Genomic DNA, 25,296 nt, shown 5'->3' on the forward strand with positions numbered 1-25,296 from the left:
GCCAGTATTGAACCTTCAGACAGAACAATCAGACATGCTAAGAAAGACAGAGAGAGACAGAGGACTGCCCCCTCCCTCATGCACATTTGTGCCCACAACAGTATTTGCACTAGAAATTTTTAGTTACAGTCAAAATATCCAATGCCAGGAAATTGGTAAAATAAATTGTGAAATATTCATATGATGTTTGGTTGATATATTGATAATAATAAAAATGATTCAGTACAGGTACAGGATATGAATATGGAATAGTTATTGCATAAAGAACAGCAGTGGAGTTAGTTTCCAGTACTCAAAAAGTGTTTGGTCCTTGAACCTTAACATATAAGCATATTTTCACCACATGCAAAACTATTTTACCTTGTCACCACTTTCTTGGCTACCATTCTACTGTACTATAGCCATATAGATTCTCGTCCATCCTCCCTGGGCCTTGTTAGACTTTTCTTCTGTGCCTCATCCATCTATGCAGTGAATTCCATGAACAAAACCACTGAGTGTTTATCTTAGTGAAGGACTAATCCTCATCTACCTGGGGGTGATTAGAATTCCTTTCTTTATCAAAGTCAAATCCTGTGTTTCCAACCTCCTCCTTTGTCATCAACCTTTCCCTTGCCTAGTAACTGACAGACCACATGTATCAGGGATGCTTTTCCTAATCCTCTTTTTCCTCTGGATCACTTCTATAGGTCTTCAGTCTTTCCTTGATTGTAATAGTCAGCCAATATGCTCTACTTATTTGGAATTCCAAGTTCCCTTTTCAACCCTAGGCTCCATGGTGCTTTAAAAACCCTAGTCAGGCCTAGACTTTCAACTTTTTACCTGGTATCAACTCTACTTTTTGAGAGAATATGTCTTTCAAAAATGCTAAGAAAGGGGATCATTGGATAAGCTTACCTTAACCTAGAGGGTCTCTGTGTTATTAATCCTGTTATGTTCATCTGTTCTTAATGTCCATGTGCTAATGACTGTCTCAGTTCTCTATTTCCTGTCCATCCATGAGGCTCTACCTCAGAGACATTTTTGTCTTGGGCTATTTTATGTAAGGTTCACAAAACTCCCAAACTCCTAGATACTGTGTTTTGATAAACCTAAACCTTTCCTTGTTCTTTCTTGCATACAAACCTTCTCCATGGGACCATAACTATTTAGAGAATGGAATTTGCACCTCCTAAGGTAGCTGAGTGGGTATGTAACATATGGTTTGTATTTCTCCACCTTTGCCACTCATGTGCTTCCTGTTCATGTGAACTGACCATATCATATCATATCATATCATATCATATCATATCACATCACATCATATCATATCATATCACAACAGTTCTTCACATAAGGCCTATGGTTGTTTTCCTGCATTCTCTTTGAATCTCATGTTGCCTTTGATTGGAATATTATTTTATTGTCTCTTCCTAATAAATTACTCATTTATCAACAACATCGAGATCCCATCTTTGATGTCTTATGGGCAAATTAGAGCTTGGCTAGTTCAGATTCCCACTACACTCAACCACTATAACATTTCTCATTTTATGAAGTTTATTTCCTTCCTTTCAATGAATGTAAACTGATTCAAAACAGCAGTCTTATGAAGTGAATTTTGTATTTCTATTCAATGTTGGAAACTGTGGTAGCATGGTAAATTACTATAAATCATTAGGTCAGAGATCAGACCTATCATTGGAATGATAGAGGTTTTGTTAACTATTTGCAAGGGATGGATGGATCAGAAAGGAAAGAACTTCTCTTCAGACTGCATCAATCCACAAATCTACCAGAGATATTTTCAAAACAAAATGTATGAAGTCATCTTATCCTTTTGCAACACTGACACTTTATTGACTGTGATACTGATCAGTCTGTGGATGAACGGATTTCCTTGCTAGGTGGACAGATAACAAAAGAGAGTTTGACAAGGGCTCTTCTTGCTATCACTACCCCTATGTCTAGTACTCTAGGGTTCTACACAGAGCATTATGCTGTTCTTCTACTTTCACTGTGTCAAAGTCAAATGATACGAGAAATTCAAATTTCTATGGCAATTTCTAGATCCTACAATTTACCTATGCTTGAGCACCTTGTTTTTGTGAAAGCATATTTACTAAGCCATGTATATATTCCCTTACAGCCAATAACTCCAAATAATTTACCTGTGGTCAGTGTATCTAGGACATTTTTGGTAAGAGAATATTTTTTTCTTTAATCTACACTCATTCCTGTTTTCCCCCACTATACTCCAAGGATAGTATTAGAATAGTGTTGCTTTAATGAGCTTTTCCAACATACAGATAGGGCAGTACTGTCCATTTTAAATTATATGTTCTCTGAACAATTTCTCTGGGTTCTCCACTGTTTTTGTGTAACATGATTTCTAGGTCATGGCCATGTCATTGTGCTCAGTCTCCTCTAAGTGATACCCAGCTATATGGGCTTTTCTTACAGTGTGGTGTCTAAGGACAATGTAACCAACCAAAAATACTGAGAACCTAACAGTCTCCTTGTAAAGCCCCTGTTCTCTAAACAAAGCATGGGGCCGAGCAGAGATTTGGGATAACCACCCTATGTGATGTATTTAAAGTCAGTTCAAACTCATATATTTTCTGAGTTTTAAATTATCACAACTTCTAAATTATACCCTGCAAAGGAATTTGAACTCAGAAAACAATAATCTAGGGCTACTGTTTGAACTCCTCTCTCATTTGACTATGTGTAGGACTGAACATATGAGAATCTAATTAGCAACAGCCTTGCATCACAAAATAATCCAATAATATATTTGTCCCAGTCAATAGAGAACATGTAGTAGAGATCCTGAACCTGAACAAAGTATGTGAGGATAAAATCAGAACATCTAAAAAGAAAGATGATCCTTCTGTACTCTTAAAAGCAACCTGGACTTACTGTAAAGGCAGCATCCTTCAAGGTGGATCAAGAAACACTACTTCTGAGTTAATAACAGATATTAAGGAAGATAAAAACAGAATAAACAAAATTAAGGCAAGATATAGCCGTGCCTTAAATTTTCAATTGTTAAGTTATGATTTTTTTCATGCAACAAAATTCTTGCAGGAGGCCCATGAGAAGAGCAATTTCATTACTTGACCCTGTTAGTAGACTTGGTAGATCTAGGGGGAGATGTGGAGTACGTCCTTTGAACACTTATTGGGGAGATTCCCAAGCTTTCAATAAAGGGACTGGAGAACTAACAACTGTGACTGCACATGATTTTCTCAAGAAGAAATCCAGAATGGATTCCTAGTGTAAAAAACTTAGGGGATAACCTTCTAGATCTAACACTACTTAGGGATATCTTATGGATATTTCTTTGCTTAGCTCTGAATGGATAAGAATCTGGAAAAGCATCATCACATCTTCTAAACATTACCCTGGACAATGAAGACCAGTGATTCACAGGTGAAGGTGGACTCATTAAACAGATGGTATAAGCTTAAGATTATAGTAAGATAGTTAAGTAAAATGCTGAGCCAGGGATGAACTTTCTTTGTGCCAGAGAACTACAGCTCCATCCTCATACCTTTCCCATTTATTTGTCATGAAATGTGCTGGCAAAACCAATTATTATTAGAGTCCTTTACTTAAATAGAGGCTTAAAAATTCACACTAAGCAATTTTCTAATTTGAGGAGGCAAACATTAGGACTGGAAGCATTTAACAAATACAAACTCAAGCAAAGAACTAAAGTTTGGCGACACACACCACACACACAAAATGCCACAGTACTTATACAATGAAACTCTGCACTTTGGAAAGCAATATGTAGCTCAGAGGACACACACATAATTCACTCACAAGTACAGCACGCACATGATCACTCTGGGAACAGCCCGTCACTACACACTGTGCATTGACTAAGTGCAACCATCTAAATTATTACAGCACAGATAATACTTGCCCTCCCTTTCTCATTAATTGTCTCTCAAGGAATGGCTTTCTAAAAAGGAAGAAAAAACAAATTCATAAGAATGCATAATTCCAAGATAAAATTACAGAACTTAAATACACATCTGAAATTAAAAAAACATGTATAAGAATATTTCAAATATGAGATTTTGTTGATAAGTTAGAAGGAAGACTTTTTAGAGGTACCTGCAAAATGTGGCTTCCCAAATGTGCTTCAAATACTTCGATGGCTAATGCACTGGGACTTCGCCTTCGCTGTGCACCTATAACTTGAAAGAAAAGAGAGAGAGAGAGAAGAAGAAAAATAATTAAGTTGGAGCTCTGATTTCAGACTTTCAGCTTATTCTCTCTCTATTTTCATTACCACTCTGTCACAGCACCAATGAGTTCTGGAAGAAGCACTGTCCACTGTCAGTTTGGGTTCAGAGTTGTTTGAACCAAAGTATATGTTTGGGCTAAATATCAGTATCCACAAACCTAAAACAAACAACCCCCGCCCCCAAAACTCCAAACTTAAAATTTTACCTTTTAGATAGTTTTTCCCATAGTGAGGTAAAAACACACAAATGTTCATATTCTCAGAACAAATGAGTGCAGTATTTTTTTTATAAATTATGATATTGCTATTTTTAAGTACCAATAGTAATAGCCCCAGTCCCTGCTAGAGCAAGATAAACTCTTATACATCTAATATTTTCTAATGTGAATGTTCCTCACAATTTAGGAGAATCTCTATAAGGAGCATTTACACTGGTGAGATGTGTCTAGAAGTGGGGCTTTCCTATCTCTGATTACTCATGTGATAATGCTATAAAGCCAGCAAGCAGCTCCGGTGGACCCTGGTCAGCATGCACCTCCTTCAGTGGCTCTCTCTGGTCTGGAGATGCCAATCACTGTTCCCAAGCATCAGCTTGCTGGCACACCTTCCACTCAAGGCGACCTCATGTAACAAAAGTGCACTCCAAACACAGCCTAGATGGAACCCTGAATCAAGGGTCCTTTCTTTCCAGGATTTTAAGTGTGCAGTGCTAGTTTGCTGTTCTATGGGGTGTTTGCTGTTCTATGGGGTGCTTATTCTTTCTTCTAGGATCTCAAGTATTATAAACATAAATCAAAAAGTATCTGTTTGCTTGACAGAGACTTAACAAAGAACATGTTCAGAGCTTTTCTACATATGTGGCCAGAAAGACTCTCCATGTCCTCCTGCCTCTCCACATCCAGGTACTAAATGAAAACAAAGTCAAAAGTACTTGCTTTCTTACAGCTAAAACCTCTTTCAGCCAGTAGACAAGACAGTACTGTCAAATGGTACTTGAGGAACGCCACTTTATTTTGGTTATCACACCAATTGTTCCTACCAAGAGCCCAGTAGGGCCTCAACACAAACATCTACAAGTATTGTGCTGTGTAGACACAGGAAGCCTGCACTAATTATCAAGAGGAAGTATTTGAAAGACACACTGAAAATAGCATGAGAGCCAACTGCCATTATTGCTATAAGAGAACAAGGAGAGAGACATTTTCTCAATGGAAAAATTTATAAAATATAACTGAAGAGTGATGATTATTAAAGATTATTCCAGCTGGAAACTCTAGTCCTATATCCCCGTTTCCTTCAGAAATAAAACTTGTAACTAATAATTTTCAAATGGGAAAAGCCGAATTTCTATGCTGAGATTAATTTTTACCATAGGTGCAGACATAGGATTTTACTTTTTTCATATTTAAATATATTTAAGTAGCACTGCTGTGTATGTGTGTGCATGAGCTTCTGATTAATTTTCTATTCTAACATGCACATTACTCCCTTCAAAACTCCTTTGGCATTTTTGATAATGCAGCTGTCTTGCTGAATACTGTTTTCAGTTTCTAGAGTGTTAATTGCACATTATGGTAGCTTGGTGTGAATGATCCCACATGAATAAAATCTGCAGCCTTTTTTTTTTTTTTAAGATTATGGGGATGGGTGGTTTTTAGGAGGGAGAAGAGGAGAGCTGAAAAACTTCTAAAATGTCCACTCCTTTTTTTTTTTTTTTTGAGGCAGTAATTACGATTCAGAGTTTATTAATAGTTCAGAATTTGGGGAGATTTTCGATTACAAGGCTAGAAATAAATAACTGCATGCCGTTTAAAGAGGATTAATGTTGGACTTTAGATAACATGCACTATTCTATGAATAACTCAATAAGATGGGATTGAAAGGGCTTCAGCCACTGACTTTAGAGAGCCCTTCGGCTACCCAGGGAATGTAAAAGGAAGCCTTTATTTACAAGAAGGCCCACAAGGCAAGCTCTGGCAACAACAGATGGCAGTTCAAATGCTTCTAGAAGCCCAGAAACAGTTGTCTTGAATAACACGCAGGGATTATGCAAGGCTGGCTTCCGCTGGCCTTTCCTCTCCTGCTCTTTCCTTCACCAGTGTTCAGGTTGTTCTACAAATGGATGTCTTCAACATCTCTCGCATCCTTGACTCTGACCCAAGCAGTTATTCTTTGTTCTCCAGATCCTCGGAAGGCTCAGTGTGCATCCCAGCACACGCTAGCATAGCATAATATACCAGTATCCTGTAAGTGGTTTCATGCTATTCTACTCAATGGCGTTTTTATGACACTGGAACTTCTCTTGATTTATCTGTTTTGCACTTATGCAGGTGATGTGGGGCTGTAATGACAGCTCCTAATTTTACAACCAACATAAATATGTTAAACAGGAGCCCATTATGCCCCTGGTAGGAGTCCTGCTTTAACTCTGGCATTATTGGTAACTGAATAGATGTTAAATATGGACTTCTCCTGCACTTTTCCTGTGATTCTCAGCATTTCGAAAATTGGTGGGCTTATAACACTGGGACAATGGAAACAGTTATTTTGTTTTTCTCCTGCATTAATGTCACGAGTTTGCAGAGTAACATTAATGCCAAGAGGAACTAAACCTCAGTGAGTTCCACTGTCTTCAGTATAGTAACCTGCTTTATGAATATGTCGCTGTCCTGTCTCCTCTAAAAGGTTACACATCCCCAGTCCATTTGGTAGCTTCCACACAACAGCACCTTGGTATTAGGGTTTTCTTTTGATTTTTCATTCCACATGCTGATATACTCATTTATCAGTTTATTTAATTGACTACTTTTAAAATTGAAACAGCACTAAATTAATAGAAACACCCATAAGCAGGGAATTACTAAATAAATGGAGATTACTTTCCATTGTGAAGATTGCCACTAAGTCACAGAAAGGAGGGATGGACAGTTTGAACAGCATACACAAACTGTTCAAAGGAAGCAAGCATGCCATATAATTCAACTTAAAACTATACTCAACATCTGCTAAGTGCCCATTGGATGCTGAAACTCTCTAGCTAGGAAGTGGGTTACTAGTGTTGGGGCTCAGTAAACAAATATAAGACAATCTTCTGTTGCTTAAGACCAGGCCTAACATAAACTTACCCTTAAAAGGCACTTCTATCTCATACCTTATAGAGGCTAAGAAGGCAGAACACAAAGTTTTAGAGACTTTTAAAAGGAAGAAATGTACAAGGGAAAGAATTATTTATTTATTCTTTCAAAGAAATCAGCTTAGAGAATCCCGGTCTTGGCCTTCAGAAATCCACAGTGGTATGAGAAGCTGTGAGGATGAGGCATTTGGCTTGGCTCTCATCAGAAGGTAGAAGGCATGAGGAAAAACAGTTTAAAACACAGACTTAAAATATTAGTTTTGCCCTCAAGAGTGTCAGCCAAAATATTCTACTCTGCACCCAGTCATAGCTGTACATGGTGATCTCTAAGAATTAATTCTGTGGGGAAAAAAAACCCTCTTTCAAAAATATACCATACCTGCCCAGTCATGTTCTGAACTGGTGCTCTGGGTCTCCAGGGATGAAGAGAGGAAGACTGGGGATTAACACTCAGTGGGAATTTGACCTATTCAGCCAAAAGGTCAACTTGCCATGGAAGAATCCATTAGAAGTAGAAACAGGACAGCTCAGTAGACACACATAATGAAAGGAGAGAAGTTTTGGGCTCTGGTTGCCTCGAGGCCTGTTTTGCCCTTTTCCTTCCTAGCCATCTGCATGCAGGGCCCTTACCAACGTAGTTCATAATGCAAGGGGCAACCACAAGCAGAGAGACGCAGAGAGCCTGCTGCCAAAGGAAGGTTTCACTCAAGAGAGGAGAAAGATCTTCCTCAGTGAAGAGTGTGACACAGGGAAATCTAGGCACTGGTTGACAAGAAGTTCATTCAAAGTCCATCTCTCCCCATTTCCTAATTCCGTGATCTAGTGCTCAAGGCCAATGCTGCTGGCCAATGCTCTTCTACTGGCAACATCTAAGAATGGACCCCTCCACCTGGAGGAAACCAAGCTTTGTGCCTGGCAGCTTCCCAAGGCTGCCCTCAGAATCCTTCATTCAGGGAGCAATGTCTGTTTCTATACCAACCGAGTTTGGGGGAAGGGAGGCCGAAAGGATAAGCTTAAAGGAGTCTCCAGACCTCACTTCCTGAGATGTAGCACTGGGCTCAGCGAAGGCAGGGTCTTTGAGAGAATGGAGGACAGAATGTTTAATGAGCCCTCCCACCATGGCTACTAGGGACAGAAAATAAATTTCCCTTGAAGAATCTCAATTAGTGTCCCTCACTGAAGGGCCAGGGGAGCCAGAAAAAGTTTGCTCTGGGACTATAGTAATTTATAAGGTTTTGTGTGTGTGTGTGTGTGTGTGTGTGTGTGTGTGTGTGTGTGTGTGTGTGTGTGCCCGTCTGTCTGTCTGCCTAAATGTCTAACTGTGTGACTATTGAGAAATTCCACTATCTTCATGTAACATTAGACCAAATCTTAAATCTGAATCTAGGCCACACAGTTCTACCAAGTGTCAAACAACCTCCTCCTTTAATTAACTTCTTGCTTGTTTTGAGTCTGCCTTACTCACAGGGCATTGCCAGTTTGGAGAAAAGGCACAGGACCACAGCTCAACACCAGATTAACTCACAGCACTCACAGCACTAAAACTTCAATTGAAACACCAGGCACACTGTAGAAAACATGTGGAGTTCTCATGCTATGCATCTGGTAATAATATCACATTGTTAATCAGGTATTTGAAGGCCCAATTAAAAACAGTTATAAGACCTAATAAGCATGGTAGTACAAACCTTTAATCCCATCACTCTGGAGATAGAAGCAGGAAGATCTCTATGAGTTTGAGGCCAGCCTGATCTTCATAATGAGTGTCAGGACAGCCAGGGCTACATAGAGAGACTTTTGTCTCAAAAAATAATAAGAAAATGAAATTTAAAAAATGAGGAGCTAGAAAGATGACTCAGTGGTTTAGAATATCTGTTCTTGCAGAGGATCCAGGTTCGATTCCCAGCACCCATTTGTAACTCCAGTTCCAGAGGATCTGATACTCTCTTTTGGCCTTCACTAGCACCAGGCATGCATGGAGTACACATGCAGGACAAATACTCATGAATAAAAAATAAAATAAAAAATTAAATAATTAATTAAAAACATTTAAGTAATTACAAGAAGAAATTTCCCATATGCTGGTACTTATTTTTAAATTCACATTTTAATAAATTTATTTTAAAGTTCATCATCTGAATCCCAGAATCTATCACACATTACAGAGTACTATCCAATCCAGGAAAAAGAGGCCTTTAATCTAAGGAAATAACTGAAACTTTAAGCAGTCTTATGCTAATTGGAAAGTTCTTAAATTTAAATTTAAGACACATTTAAATTTCTCCCCCATTTTAAGTATGGATTGAATGCATTGCAAAAGTTTAAGTATGGGCTAAGGAGTGTATTGAAAAACTTAGGGAGGATATGACTAAAGTTTTAGTGCTTGACCTGGGGAGAAAGAAACCATGCTTCAAACCGCCACAGCAGCAGAGAAATACATGTGTTCCATAGGCCTGGTGAGGGAGGAGGATGTTTCTACTTCTCACGTTAAGGACTGACTCTGCAAAAACTGTTTGCAATTTTCTGTTTCAAAATGGCATAATATGAAGTGTGAAACATCATCCACATTCTCTATCTGCTTTCACCAGGTTACCGTGTACTTGATCACCAGAGGACAGCTTCATCACCATGGAAAGGCTCCTGTTAACATATTCACCTTCCACACCTCACTTTTCATTTCCACTGAAGGAAATAAGAGTTTCTAGGTAGGTATTGCATCATCTGTAGCTCACATGATGGTAAAATGGCCTTTGCCTAATATTTTGGGTGTTCCTAGGGGGACCACTCATTGTAGGGCCCTCACACAGGCCCTTACAGGGTGGTTAGCATTTGACAGGGGAACCTATGTTTTCCCTTGACAATGGAATTCTTAAGGCAGTGGCTGAAGCAGTGTTTGGAGTGACAGCACCTGAGGGTACCCTTCACCATTAATGTCTCTGAGGAAAACACAGGCATGGGCCACAGCTGGGCTGAGCCTCAGGGAGTGAGATACTTGATAGCTTCCTCTAGAGATGCCAAGGATTATGAGAGAGAAGCAACTCTTCAAGATCATGGTTTTTGTTTGTTTGTTTTTTGTTTTTTTGAAACAGAGTTTCTCTATGTAGTCCTAGCTGTTCTGGAACTCTTTCTATGGAACGGGTTGACCTCAAACTCAGAGATCTGCCTGCCTCTGTGTCCCAAGTGCTGGGATTAAAGGTCTGCACCTCCATAGCCCAGCTTTATCTTCCTCAGACTCCCAAAATAATTGCTACAAATTCTAAGAGGACTTTCTTTTGATAAATTGTTCTTTTTACTCAATCACTCCAATTTCACTTTCTTAATTATTTTAAACCAACTGTACATGTGACTAAAATAAACACACCACACACGGTACTATTTATTAAGGACTGTAGTCCAGAACTACTTAAAAGAAATTAAATTTTTTCTGGGTATATTTATTGGCTTTATAGACTTGATTTTGCATGTATTAGAGTTAGCAATTAAATTTCTTCATACAACTAGAGGACACTAAAATTTCTTAATTTTCACTATAAAATAAATACAAGGTTTCAAAAACATCAGTCAAAGCAACAATAATTCCTCCCAGTAGACCCCCAGAGATACAGCAAATGTTGAGTTGTATCCCTCCCAACTTGGGGGAAGGTATAAAGGAACAATAGGGGGAAGAATTGGGAGACTGGAGGCATTAGTTATACTATATATGAACTTAGTGGGAAGAGACCAACTCATTTATTCTGGCTGAGGGATGCTGTAGCAAATATCCCTGGAGCCTCTCTCAAAGACAGGCACTCTGCTGATGCAGGACCTGAGAATGACCCAGAGTTCCCTGAGGGATGCAGACACATGTGTTGGAAGAACCCATGGGTCATGTGGAAGGCTACAGGCCTACATGCCATCCTGACAGAATGCACTCAGCTTTCATGTACAATCATCAGGCTGCAGTTTAGAGAGGTCTTTCATCTCCTGTAAACTCCTCACAAGCACATCATGCTACAGGCCACCTGTTCCAGGTGTGTGGGACAGGGCTAGCCAGTGACTCTAACATGGAGGTGCCACATTTTCCCTGATCCATAGCTCTCCAAAGAACAACAAAGAAGATGCCCAACTCTGAGATTTGAATACAGCATTGTCTTGCACTTTAGTTGGAGGAAAGCACCTTCCATGAACAAACTAAAATTATTTTTCCAACTATAAATTTTTAATGGGAGTCAGGTTTGGTGCTGCAGTCCCTTGGGGTGGGAAGTGAGATTCTTGTTCTCTCATTTTGCAAACTGCCTTTCTAAGAGTGCTGCTTCCAGATGCAGCACCTCCTAACTTCAGGGACAGCAGACAGATGCAGGCCCCGCCTCCCAGTAGGAGGGGAGGCTATTACCATTCAGACTGTGCTAGTTGCATGACCAGTGAAACAATGAGATCCCATAAGTTACCTTCTTTCTCTTAATCTGATCCCAAAGCTTTATGTAATGACTTTCATGCCATCTGCTCCAAATACTGAGGTAAGTCAGCCACACCCTCACGACTCCTTTCTAGTAGTCATTGGCCTCTGGGTTTCCTAAGCCACAGATACAAAGGGGGATGAAGAAACCTCAGATCTGTATGAAGCAGCTTGTTTTCTTCTGTGGGAAAAAGAAGGCAATGTCTCCTACCCTCTCTGCATTCTCTCTTCTGGTCATTCATTCCTGCATTCACTCATCCTTTCCCTCTCTTCTCCCTTCCTTCTCTTGCCCCTTCTTGCCTCTCTGGTTCTTGGACCACTCCAATGCCTGGCAGCATGCTACGTAAATTTTTTCTTTGCTAAAGGAACCATCAGTTCACAAAGCAGTATGGCTAGGGCAGGCCATACTAAAAGACGCCAGGCTCTGTCTGTAATGGTACCTGCACCTGCTCTTACTGTCACTCTGATCCATTTCCAAAGCTTAACCACTCTCATATGATGACTGGATAAAGGCATAGGGTATGAAAGACACTAACCTCATTGACCTAACTGCAAGCCTCCATTTCCATTTCTAGAAGAAAGGTAACAGCATCCATGCAAAATATTTGCTGAGCTTCTCTTCCTTGTCCAGGCATTGTGTTAAAAGACATACTAATAAGAAGATATCATGCTGACTCTCCAGATAAACAGAACACTAAGTGGAGACAGACAAACAAATAAATAAAATGTGCCAAATGGGCAAATGAAGCCAGGATAGGGGAATGGGAGAAAGTAAGGTCTGCAGCGAGGTCACATGACAGATGAACTACAGTGACCAGGCCTCTGTCACACACAAAGGCAACAGCTACACATGCCAGGTTAGGGCCTCATCACCTTGTCTTCTCCATGTTGTTTTCTTTAAGCTACATGACCAATGGATGGTCACGCCGTCAGACACTCACAGCGTTGGACCTCCACTATACCCCAGTCTTCTTGGAACTCATCACTGTAGATGAGTAGTCACAACACTTCACCTAGAAGGACCAATGTGCACTTAGTACCAGAAGACAACCCTAACTTTCCAATTTTACTTTCTTCTTGAGTTCTATACCATCACTTCCATCATAGTCTCTGGAGCAGTTATTCCGTTTGTGGCATTTTGCTCAGTACTGTGTGAGGCAACTGAGTCACTTACCAGACTGCCACAGAATCTGCAAGTCTGGGTAGTACAGTGTTGCCTCGGATACTTTGTATGGGATGTCTGACTCATTTTCAGAGGCTGCCTATCCCTTTTGCCTGGAGTGGGCACTCACTGGGGAGATTCATCTTACTGGGAGGCAGCTGTGCACAGAAGGAAAGATTTTGGCTCTGGAGTCAATCATATTCAATATTAAATTCTGTTTATCCCAAATTAGTTGGGTATCACTGAGAAATTAGGCTCCATGCACCTCAATTTCTTCTTCTGTCAAAACAGTCAACACCTCTTATAGCAATTGTGAGGAGTTACTGTGTTCCCCACCCAACTTTAATTGTCCTGGAACTTATTTGCATGGTATCTGTCCCTTCACTAGCTCTTAGCTTCACAAGACAGAGGATTTGGGTTATATTATTAAATCTCTAGCAGTTAGAATGGAGCCCAGAACACAGAAGGGAGAAAATAAATAGTGAATAAATGAATACTCCCCAGCATGGTACCCACTCCATGGGAGGTGCTCAACACACAGCATTCTACAGAAAGCAGAGGCCAAAGCTGAAGACTATCTCCTGCTGATTGTCTTTACCCAGAATTTAATGGGAAGAGTAGGAATTTTTCCGTGTATGTTTGTCACCAGCTACCCCCTTTCCTAAAGCATGATGTCATTTCTACAGTGTCACCACACACCATGTGGAGCCAACTGCAATCAGGGCCTCAAACATTTCCCACACACTTGGGCAAAGAGCCAGCAGCAATTCTTCAAGTGTCAGCAACTGCCCACTGAGTTTTCCTTTGAAGGATTCACTCATGCTCGCTTCCAGCAGTAATTGCCATTCACTTTATGATGCTAAATGCCTCAGACATAATTTGATTAGGTAAACCATATAGCCACCACCACTAGAAACCCCAAACAGTTCTTCCATCCCACAATCTTCCCTCGGATTCCACATAAACAAAGACTGCAGGGCTATCAGTGGAAACTGGGTAAGAGTTTGATTGACAGAAGATCTAAGTAAGTCAGGTAAAGTTGAAAAGGAAATTAAAGAGAGACGAACACCATTTGGAGTATGTGGATTGCTCAACAGGCTCCTAAGACAGCCAGGCTTGAAACCGGGGCAGCACAGGCAGAAACATTGGGGTATTCATCACTCCCATGAAATATATTAAGAACATTTGACCTGTTGTTTAGATTCAAGGCTGACCTCAAGCCTTCAGAGAAAGGTTTCTGAGGCATCGTAGGCTTCTTTCTCTAAACAAGAAAGCCATTTAAGACAACCCTCTTCTAAACACAATATGAAAACATATCACTTTGTACATGTAATTGTAGAACTTCCCAAGAAAGCCAGCCAAGGATCTCAGGTCAAGAACTGTTGCTTCAGACAAGAACCAGATATTCACGCAGACCATGCACCATCAGCAGGGCTGAATAACTGATTCCCTAGATGAATGAGTAAGTAACCAAATGAATGAATGCAAGGAGGTTCAGAGACAGCATCTATAAACGAAAGCAGACACTTGTATTCTGCTCGGAGACTGGGAGACTGAAAGAAGCAGCCAGTTAGTGGGTTTATTCACAAAAATTGCCTTGTGGAATTATACGCAGCTCCGCCCCTTCTAAATGCAGACAGAGGGAGGAAAGGAAAAAGAGATAATGAAGGTTTGCAAATGAAGTGGGGACAACTGTGCAATCAATCAGCATTTTCTGAAAAAGAATCTGCATCACTTGCCAAAAATCCCAACTGAGCAACTGAACTAGAATTCTGATGAGAATGGACTTTGCCACTAGCCAGTCATTTTTATTCATCCTCCAGCTGTCTTGCTTCCCTCTCCAGAAGTCATAGGTCTCCTTGGTGTGGTAGGTTCAAACACGGGAATTTATATCACCATGTTGATTCTTTTCATCTGGATTTGCTCCCTACTGGGCATTGTGCTAGATGGAAGAACACAAGTCAATCATTCATATGAGTGCATACTGAAGGCCTACTAAGTACCAGGCAAGGGACCATAAGGACTGAATGAATGGAAGGAAAGGCTTTGCATTCTTGTGGGGAAGCCAGACCACAATGACGATCAAAACACATGAGCCCCTGTATAAGAGAGGAGGAGAAAGGACTGTGAAACAAGGTGTAGAGGAAAATGGTTCATACACAGGAGTGTATGAACGGGTAGGGAGGCCAGAGAAAGCCCCTGCAGGAATATAATCAAGTAGGGATGTGCTACTACTACTGTCCAGGTAAAGGGGGAGCAAATCTTAAAGGTCCTGACATTCAAGATGCTTGTCAGGTTCCAAAATATGACAAGGAAGCAGCCCTCTCGAGGAATATAAAGCATAGGAGAAAGCAGGAGAGGAAAGGGTGACTTGGTAGAGTTCAGGAGAAGAAACACCCACCTTCAGTGAAATTAAAGATATAAACAGATAAGAAATAGCTGGCTTATAAATGATCACAAATATTTCCAGGCAAACAAGTTTTTATGGGGGGTGGAGCAGGCACAGGGAGGGTTGTATGCAAAGAAAGGAATAAAATAACTAGGACATGGTAGATGTATGCATGGGGAAGAAATGGCAGAGGCCATCTATTTGTGACCCAAGTCACAGAATGCCTCACTAATACGGCAAAGGACAGCACAGCCTTCATACAACCATGTGGATTCCCCCAGAAAATCTGAGCAGGACTGGTTTGTGGGGGAAGACCTGGACTGTATTACATTAGCAAGGGAGTGAGGGGAGCAGAGGAGTGTGTTTGAAAGAAGGCTGGAAACGCTGCTATTTCAAAGTCTAGGCAGGACAAGGGGATGTGTTGCCCCTGCTAAGTCAGCAAGACTGTAAAGAGGGGTTAAGTTCTGTGGTATTTGATAGGCAGGGTTAAGATGGCTTTGTGACCAATAAGGTTAAAGAAAGCATTAGTATGAGTTCTAGGGGTCTAGAGTAGCAAACATTGTAACCTGTGATAGGTAATTTCAGAAGGGAAGAGGTGCTAGGGAGAACATGGGTTGCCGAATGGAAAGGGTCTTCCAAGATTTGCTCATTATCAAGCTTGATGGGCTTGAGGCTCAGGATTGAGGTTTTACTGTGAGGTGATTATTTGACTAAAAGTCCTTAGCATTCCCACAGAAAGAAAAAAAAATGATAGAGCACTCTTGCATGTGCACAGGCAGACATACACCACCTACCACCATACAAATACAAGTGCCGGGAAAGGGTCTTGGGAGATGACTTAGTCAGTAAAGTACCTGCTACATAAGCATGAGGACAGGGTAGAGCTGACGTCTGTAACACCCACATAAAATGCACTGAAGGGGTGGAGGTAGGCAGGCCCCTGGAAGTCCTTAGGAGCCTGTCTGTCCAATCAGTGAGAGTCAGGTTCAGTGAGTGACCTTGTCTCCAGAGGTGAGGGAGGGTTAATAGAAAGAGACACACAATGTCAACTCTGGCCTGTGCACACATGTACACACCCACCCACCAAACCTGTACATATACCAAACAAACAAATAAATAAGAAATTAAAGTAACTAAAATGTTTACAACCCGAGAGAGGGGAAACAAATAGCCAAAGCCATGAGATACAGAAGTGAAACTATCTATAGCAATGGCAACATTCCTTGAAGTTTATAGAAAATTGGCAAATAAACATCACACTGCTATTCTTTGATTTCAAATATATATTGTTACTTTGTAAGCAGAATATACTAAAGCAGTGTTCTATGATGTAGTGGCCCAGCTATCCCAAAATAGAGATCAGACTCAGAAGTGCTTCTAGTTGAAGGTTAAAGAACACAATGATTTAGAATACATGCTCATGAGTAGGCTATGCCATAGGAAGCTTCCTGGCTACATCTAAACTCAAGACAGTATGGCTCCCCAGGAACACCTGCACTTTTCTTCCCCCTGTATGACTCTGTGATGGTTTAAATAAGGATGTCCCCTATAGGCTCAAATGTTTAAACACTTGGTCACCAGTTGGTGGCCTTATTTGTATGTTTAGGAGGTGTGGCCTTGCTGAAGGAAGTATGTCACGTGGGGCAGGCTTGGAGAGTTCAAAGACTCATGACATCCCCAGTTTACTCTCTGTTTCCTGCTTGCAGTTGGGCATGTGAGATCCCAGCTTTCTATTCCTGCTACCATGTCTTCCTCCTGCTGCCAATATGTAGAGTTCCCATTGGAACTATAAGCCCAAATACCCTTTCTTCTGTATGTTGTCTTGGACATGGTGTTTTATCATAGCAATAGAAAAGGAACTAACATTTTGTTGATGGTTGCAGTGCAAGCTTACGATTTTTGATCTGCTTCATTGTCCTTCTCCTTGGGTATACAGGAAACTCAGCCAAGGACCCTGGTCTCCACTTACAAAGTGTATTTCCTGCCAGTTTCACCAAGGCATGAAACTATTTATATGTGAGTTTATAAAGATGTCAAAAATGCCACAAAAACGCAAGTCCTAGTTTTCTGTAATGGTGTCTTGAGGCTTCCCCTTACTTCATATGCTACCGGTCGATATGACTTGGCACTTACTCATCACGGATGTTCAGGAGACCCCAAGGTTCTCTGTCATATCTTTTGCCACGACAAAAGCTTTACATGCCATAAATAGAGGTGTGACCTACAATTGTTTTTGGAGTCCCTACAAATCCTGAATCACAAAAGCACTAAGTATTATTTCCTTCCAGCCAAATACCCACCAACAATTGTTGAAAGAGATTCCTAACACACCCAGGTGTGAGCTAAAAGAATATTAAGTAATCAAGGAAAACTACAGATCATTTTAGCTGTTGGGCAAAGTATTAGCTCAGATTCTTCTTGTGTCATTTAATAACTCTGGGGTAAGCTAATGAAGAAAATGTCTGGGACTGTCCTGTGTGGGACAGAAAGCCTTGTTTCCTGAGAATCCATCCTTAGACACAAGTGCCTCACCTCTGATGAAGTAGAGAAAGATAGTTTTTCTGCAATTTCCAAAATACTTCGTCTAGAACTCTCATCACTAGGATTTAGGAAGCAAACTGGCTTTTCCCTTTAGTGTGTTCTCCTCCAACTGTCCCTCCACAATCTGCTCTGAGGCTTTTTGAGTCCAGTGAACTCAGTCACCATCTTTCTCAGACTAACTTTGATTTCCTTCATTTATAGCATCATTTTTCTTTCACCTGCTTCTCCAGACTTCCATCCACAGTTGGGAAGAAATTAGCTCATGTTATATCTTAAGTTTGTCCAACTTGTGTACCGATTTCATTTTCTGTAGGACAGAGCTTGTAGAGTGCCAACCGAGGTTTAGCTTCAACCTCTGCAACTATCCTTCACAGGACCTTGAAATTTTTATTAATCCATACTTACACTATTTTAGGAGTACTGAAAAAGCTGAGGAGACAGCTGTAATTTAGAGAAAGCCAAATTCTTCAAGTCATGAACCTTACCTTTAGTTCTCCTAACAGCTCTACTGTTTATGAGTTAGTGAGCCCAGATAAGACACTTGATATCCCAGTCTTAGCTTCTCCACTCTGTATACGGAGACACTAATACCCTGTCAAAACAGTTACAGCAAGGTCAAATGCCAGGGTTTGTGACAGTTTTCTAGCACATACCTAACAAAGAAATGTCAGTTTTATCTGACTGTTTAATCTCCCTAAAGCAAATAATACTGCGTACTGATAAAAGCTTTTGATATGAAGAATTAAAGAAAGCTACTGATGTGCTTATGTATAAACAGCACTTTCCTGGTATTTACTATGTTGTGTGTGATATTGGACCAGTTAGAAAAATATCTCAGAGAAATATGGTAACCAGAAAGATAAACTTATTATTTTCCATTTAGCGTTTGTTAAATAATTAAATGAGCTATGATACGCAAAGTCCTTACTATACCTGATTCAGTGCTTAAGAGGTATCTACTAATTGAATTCCTTTCTTCTACAAATGTATGCATCCATTTGTCACTTCAAAAATAACCCTGTATATTTTACAGCATCAACCACATGCCATACCCTTTGTCACAAACAGGAACAGCAAAATGGTTATTACAGATAGAGCATCTTTAATATTCTACTACAAATCTTTAGCAAAATAATCTTCCTTGAAAGTAAAGGAGGTGGTGTCTGTGGCTGTCTAGGGGTGTACACACATTTATGGATACATGTGTTTATGCATTGTATTTATACACATACTTAAAATTTTCTACTTATAGTTCCATTTCCAAAACTTAAAAATGGTAGGGCAACTAAATCACCCCACATTGTGTGTGTGTGTGTGTGTGGGGGGTGTGTGTGTAAATACTCCTACTGCACAAACATGGTCACTGCCCAAAGGCTGGCTTCCAGTTTCTGTTCAGAGAAATACCCAGTAGAATAAACACCAAGTAGACCAAGCATCCTGTCTCCTGTAGGTAGGCAGTGATTGTTCATCTCTCGTTAGCTGCCAGGTCCATCTGCAGAGTAGGTGTGGCACTGCTTGGCTGTGGCCATTTGACCATTGACTAGTAAACATTTCTAAAGGGGTAACTGGGCTAGGGCAAAAGCAGGCAGAAAACTTCATTCACATAGGTAAGAGCTAAAAATAAAAAAATTAAAGTGATTGTGAATTAAATTTTTATTATTATATTTTATGTAAAAGGGTGTTTTTTTTTTTTTAAACTACATTTTGACCAGAGGCTTTTTAACCAAGTCTCCATATATGTCAGTCAAACAGAGCTTGGCAAGCTCGCATGGAGTCTATTAAAGAGGGAATCAGGTTCATGAATTTCAAGCGTGGAGGGCTCTAATTACCTCATGCTCAAACTTTAACTACAAAACTCAGATAAATTGCTGCACTAAACCCATCGAGGATCCGCTACCTGATTGGTGCCGAAGCTTCAGAACCCATCTGAAGCTCAGTGAAGCTGATCCCAGGGAACGTTTGCAAATCAGTCCCGAGGGACAGTGTTCTGGACCTGTCCCTAATGAGTATGGAGGAATTACTTGGATGTTTTGGTAAAGCTACCCGGTAAATGAGGCCATCTGAAATTTTATTAGCCACAAAGCATTACAGCAGTCAGTCACCTAGGCCAGGAATGCTGGGGGAATTGGAATCGCTGCTGTTTAAGTGTCTCCTAACCAGGTCCCAAGAATCTGTTTCAGACCCTGGCTGGCAGTGGAAACATTAAACTAATTGGCTAATAGTTACAGCTGTCTCTTCAGTGCTTTTGTGCTTAGAGGTGTGACCCTGTCTCGAACCAATTTATGTACACCCAGAGGGTGGTCCTATATTTATTCTAGTTCTACGTATGAATTAAATTCAAAAGGAAAGGAAACAGCTACATCTCTGTATATAGTTAGGGTGTGAAATGCTGAACCGGAGTTCTTGTACTGGCAGCCTAAAAGTTGGAAGGCAGCAAATACTTTAGGCATAGAAGACTGGAGAAAACAAACACTATTCTCAAATATTCAAGACATCCATATTTTATCCAAAGAGGCACAGAGGAGAACGGCAGCTTTCTGTCTGCTCTAACACCCACCATGGCTATTTATCTAGTAACAAACTTTTATAGATGTGAAATATTTGAAGAAGTCCTTTAGAAATGGCCTGAGGTGATTTCAAACTTAACAGACCCTGTCCCACCAGAGCTCATTACAGTGAATTTTATAACAAAGTACCTTCTACTTAATTTTCAGAGCCTAGCCAAGCGTATGAGAAACGCAGCTGCATTAAGTGCAATTAATGGCACAATAAAAAGCAGTAGAGGGCTGTTTAACACCCAAGAACCAGCAGTAAACACTGGCTTCATGCTCTCCTACAGGCAGTCATGTGTCAAAGGACCTGGGGTGTGAGACATTCCTACCAAAAGGGTAAATGCCTCTCTCTTGCTGCAGCAAAGCCTGTCCTTCACCCACTTGTCTCAAACACTGTACAAAGGGCTAGAAAGTTGTTCCCTCCAGGTATGCCACCAGCACCCTCATTCCCTTTGTGCAGGAGCCCAACACAGCAAGCTCGTATTCCCATCAGTGAGGGAGAAGGACAAATTCAATTCCACTGAAAAGGCGTCTAACAGCAAGTGACTCATACCATAGAAAATGATTTGGCTTCACAACTAACAAAGTTGACTGGCCAATGACAGAAAAAGGAAACATCCTCAATCAGAACAGTTTTCAAACAAACCAAAAAAATTAGTTTATGGGCAAAAATAATTATAATGATGTTTGCAAACCTCTTTAATGATGAAAAATCACCACTTAGAATTTGAATATGAGAGACATCCAAAAATAAACAAAAGCCCCAGTGGTTGGTGTGGCTGTGACTGCTGGAGGATGTGCCAGTCAGTAGGTTTGTCAATGACAGGATGCAGTCATTGGGTCTGGCTACATCTACAGGAGAAGCTGGGCATCCAAAGAAGATAGTCAGACTCAGAGACCTTTTACGTACAAACACTTGGCAAAATGCCCTCACGTAACATGGGCAGTACTAATACCCAATTTTCACACATACAACACACACATACACACACACACACACACACACACACACACACACACACACACACACACACACACTCCTGTATGCTTTAAGCACTGTCTAAGTTACCTACAATAACTAAAATGTAAATACTCTACAAACAATTGCTGTACCTGTGTCATTTAGAGAAGGAAGAGAAATGAGTTTACATGTTTATGACTGCCATAAATGGTTTTCAAATATTTTTATTCTGCATTTGGGTGAATTAATGGACAAAGAGCCTGAGGATATGGAGAGCCAAGTATATTTAAGTTACCTCACTTACTTAAGTGAACAGAATCGGTTTTTTGTTTTTTGTTTTGCCATGGGAATCAACTGATAATACCTGTGTTCTTAATACGCCACTCTGACTTTAGTGTCTCATCTTCCTATTTCCATGTCTGAACAAACCTGTTGTTTGAGCAACTTGAAGGTGAAGGAGGTGAAGTTGTATTTTTTACTAAAATCTTTACCAATGTTCTGGGAACATGACTAGGTGCTTGAGCACTCGACTGGTATTCATGAGGCTCTGGATTTGAGCTCAACACTAAAACATGCTCCCACATGCTTGAGCAAAAGTCTCCTAAGAACAGTTACACGTGCATGTTTTGGTTTCTTCATTTTTAGTAGCCACTCTTGGTTAAAAGTGGTCATAGTGTACGCCTTTAATCCCAGCACTCAGGAGGCAGAGGCAGCCCGCTCTCTGTGAGTTGGGGACAGCCTGATCTACAGAGTGAGTTCCAGGACAGCCAGAGAAATTCTGTCTTGAGCACCCCCAAAAAAATAACAACCCCAAACCCCCAAACAAAAAAGTACTAAGAGCACTGAGAGGAGATGAAAAGTAGCATCAGCTACAGGTGGGAATTCAGGCCAGCAGACAGCAGGGCCTAAATCTAGGCTGTGTGTCTCTTTAGAGACATCCAATTACATCTCTTCCCCAAATCAAAACCAGAATGCTGGGGCCAGTGAGACCTACTACCAAGAGTAAAGTCTTATCCTCAGAACTCACACAGTAGGAAGGCAGTACCTACCCCTACTGTCCCCTGACCTCTGCATGCAATTCACTGCATGTACAAACATACACATGCACACAATATCTGACATGTGAAATAATAATTCTAAAACATCTAAAGTGGAATTCTGAATACCTCCTGTGTGAACAAAAAAGCATGTGCCTCAAGACACATAAAGCATTACAAAATGATATGAGGGACACTCATTATGCAGAGACACAAAGAGGCACTGCAGCCTGGGCATGGCCCCTGGGCTCAGGAATGAGTGGCAATAGTGAGCTACTGTCTGAACACAGGGGTGTTTACAAAGACTTGGGCTACATTTTACTCTTCAGAAAACATAGCAAAACAAGATCCATTTATCAAAAATATAACTCACTCTGTTTCTAAATGACCTAAATTTGGCTAAAAATAAGTCATTTGTACTAATAGTTTCCAAATGAGGTATTCCATTACTAGCCCTCTCTCCTCCGAAGGTCTGCTAAATCCTGCTGTTATTTTCATGGAAACTGGCATCAACAGCTTCCCTATCAATGCAGTGTTTAAAGAACTGTATCCATCTGCACATAATGCCCAACTTAGAACTGACCCAGGCCTATGTTGTCCACTGGTCCCTTCGTCTTCACCCTCATCTCTACCTAGGCTGAATGGCCCACACTGCAGGGCAGAGCTCAGGTTCTAGAAGAAGCAGGCAGATAGAAGCTGCAGTTACAGATTCGCTATTTCCTGACAGAGGCTTTAGGCAACTTGCTTTGTCCTGCCAAGCCTTGCTTTTCTCCTCTCCAAAGTGCTTTCGTACAGGGCTGTTATGGGAATTCAAGGATGCAAAGCAGGGCCATGGTACACTCAGGGGCTGATTTTCCATCCATCTCTCCCCTACTATAGAAGAACTCTTGAGAATCACCATCTCTCAGGAGGACAGGCTACTCCTGACTAGCCTTCCAGGGTCGTTGTTATGCTATTCTCTTGGCTCAGACTACCTGTCAATCTGAATTTAGTTCATGCAGACCCTGTCATTCCAGCATCTTCAGGTGACCCCCCTCCCCCAGGCAGCATGGGTAGTTGGAAGACATCTTGCCCTACTCTGAGCTCTTCAAATATATTCCAGACAGTTCCTTCCAGCCCATGCTCTAGACCTTGCTTGAAATTTCCTTTATTGTGACTGTTCATACTTATAACCCAAAATGCCATTAGTTATCTTTAACTACTTTCCCAAAATATATGTGTTTTTTCCCTTTGCCTTTTGCTACAGTGTCTGAATAACCCATTTGAAATGTGTCTAATTTAGCAAACATACTTGTTAGAAAGTAAATTTTCTGTGTAGGGGAAAAAAAGACTTCATAGCTCACACAGCAGCATGAACTGATGTCACCAGTTTGCTTTCCCTTTAATGCCCAAGGGAACAGAGCTATGCCAACAGGATTGGAATTCTGATAATGTACAGGCAAAGATCATTTTTGAACATGGAATTCTTTCAGGGTAATGAGGGGATCTCATCTCACTTATCCTCCATAGGATGGGGACACGGAATAACCTTAGGACAAGTATGTTCTGGTGCCAGGCACCACTGGCAGGTGAAGGAGGTACCACACTGATGAGAAAATATTCTAATAATTTCAGCCTGTTTCCGATTTCCTAGCACCATACTTGTGCTAAGGTGATGATACTGCCTCCCCTGCCTGGGGAGCATCAGGCACTTCCCTCCCAGGAAATATGAAACATGAAATCTCCATCAATTCTATCACTGGTTCCATGATGAGTATACAGAGTTTGTGAAAATCCTGAGAACTAGAGCTTCATTTACATTTTCACCCAAGAATGTACTGGTTTTCCACACAGCAAACTGCAGTATTGTTTTTAATGTTTCCCAGTGGACCCCAATCTTCATGGGGGCAAAGAACATGGCTGAAACTATCCTGACCTGGAATCAACATTTCTCTATGTCTCTGAGTTTTTCTGTAAATAGGTGATGGTGATAATGATTAATTTCAAGCAACTAAGAGTGGCTAGCAAAGTGAGAGTCTACAAGGAAGCATCGCACAAGATTCTGTTATTTAAACATTGAATGGAGATGTAAACACCACAGGGAAACTCATGGCCTCAGCAGAGGGCAGGTTGTGCCTTAACTGTATATTCCGTAGGCTAGTTATAGGGGCTCATGTATTTCAGGAGTAATAATAAGAGCTTCCTTAATTCCCTATTTTTCCATTGGCTAACCTGGGCTCTGTGAATACAAGAGAAGGAAGCTAACTTCAAGGGTGTTAATTTCTTTCATAGCACATTAATACATAGCACAGTCTAATCTAAAAGATACATATAAGGGGCTCTTGACCTCATATGCCTTTTAGCTTTAGGTGGAAACCACCTTTATTTTCGAATCAGCCACAATTTTTATTGAATACACCTGGCTCCTTTCTGGCATAATAAAGTTTTGCCTAGGATCACAATAAAAAGCTTTCATAACATCCTTGACTGGAATCTGCTGGATTATCTTTTAAATCGCTTGGGTGCCAGCAGCTAAGGATCTGATGTTTATGTTCTGGAAGTCAGACCCTCCTGTGTCCTAGCTGTTCTCGCTTGGCTCACATCTTCTGGGAAAGCTCCATCTCATAAGGGCTAAGTTGAGAAGTAAGTATATGACTGTGCTAAGCTTATGTTTGTTTCAGCTGTGTCTTACTGTGGAAAAACATTAGCCATCCCTGGCGTTACTTTTGGAGAAATATGGGCATGCTGGATGTGCTCCGTTGCCACACCCCTCCCTCAAACCCCCCTCCCACATCCCTCCACCCCATCCCCATAATGTTTTCCTTAACTCCTTGGACAAATAAGAGGGGGAGGGAGGAAGGAATTGC

General features: G+C 40.8%; 1 protein-coding gene across 6 annotated transcripts in view; it reads right to left on the bottom strand.

The window, feature by feature from the left end:
* The window catches only part of LOC100759473 (neuronal PAS domain-containing protein 3), a 794,410-nt gene that overhangs the window by 413,725 nt on the left and 355,389 nt on the right, over positions 1-25,296 (bottom strand). For 4 of the 6 annotated variants that reach the window (XM_035445687.1, XM_035445686.1, XM_035445685.1 and 1 more), the window contains one exon: positions 4,108-4,184. In XM_035445687.1, coding sequence (XP_035301578.1) covers positions 4,108-4,184 — 77 coding nt within the window. Of the gene's footprint in view, positions 1-4,107; positions 4,191-25,296 lie in introns of all 6 variants that reach the window. The other 2 variants (XM_035445688.1, XM_035445684.1) reach the window with 1 other exon arrangement.

This window comes from Cricetulus griseus, chromosome 5 (assembly GCF_003668045.3).
Source record: "Cricetulus griseus strain 17A/GY chromosome 5, alternate assembly CriGri-PICRH-1.0, whole genome shotgun sequence".
Lineage (NCBI taxonomy): Eukaryota > Metazoa > Chordata > Mammalia > Rodentia > Cricetidae > Cricetulus > Cricetulus griseus.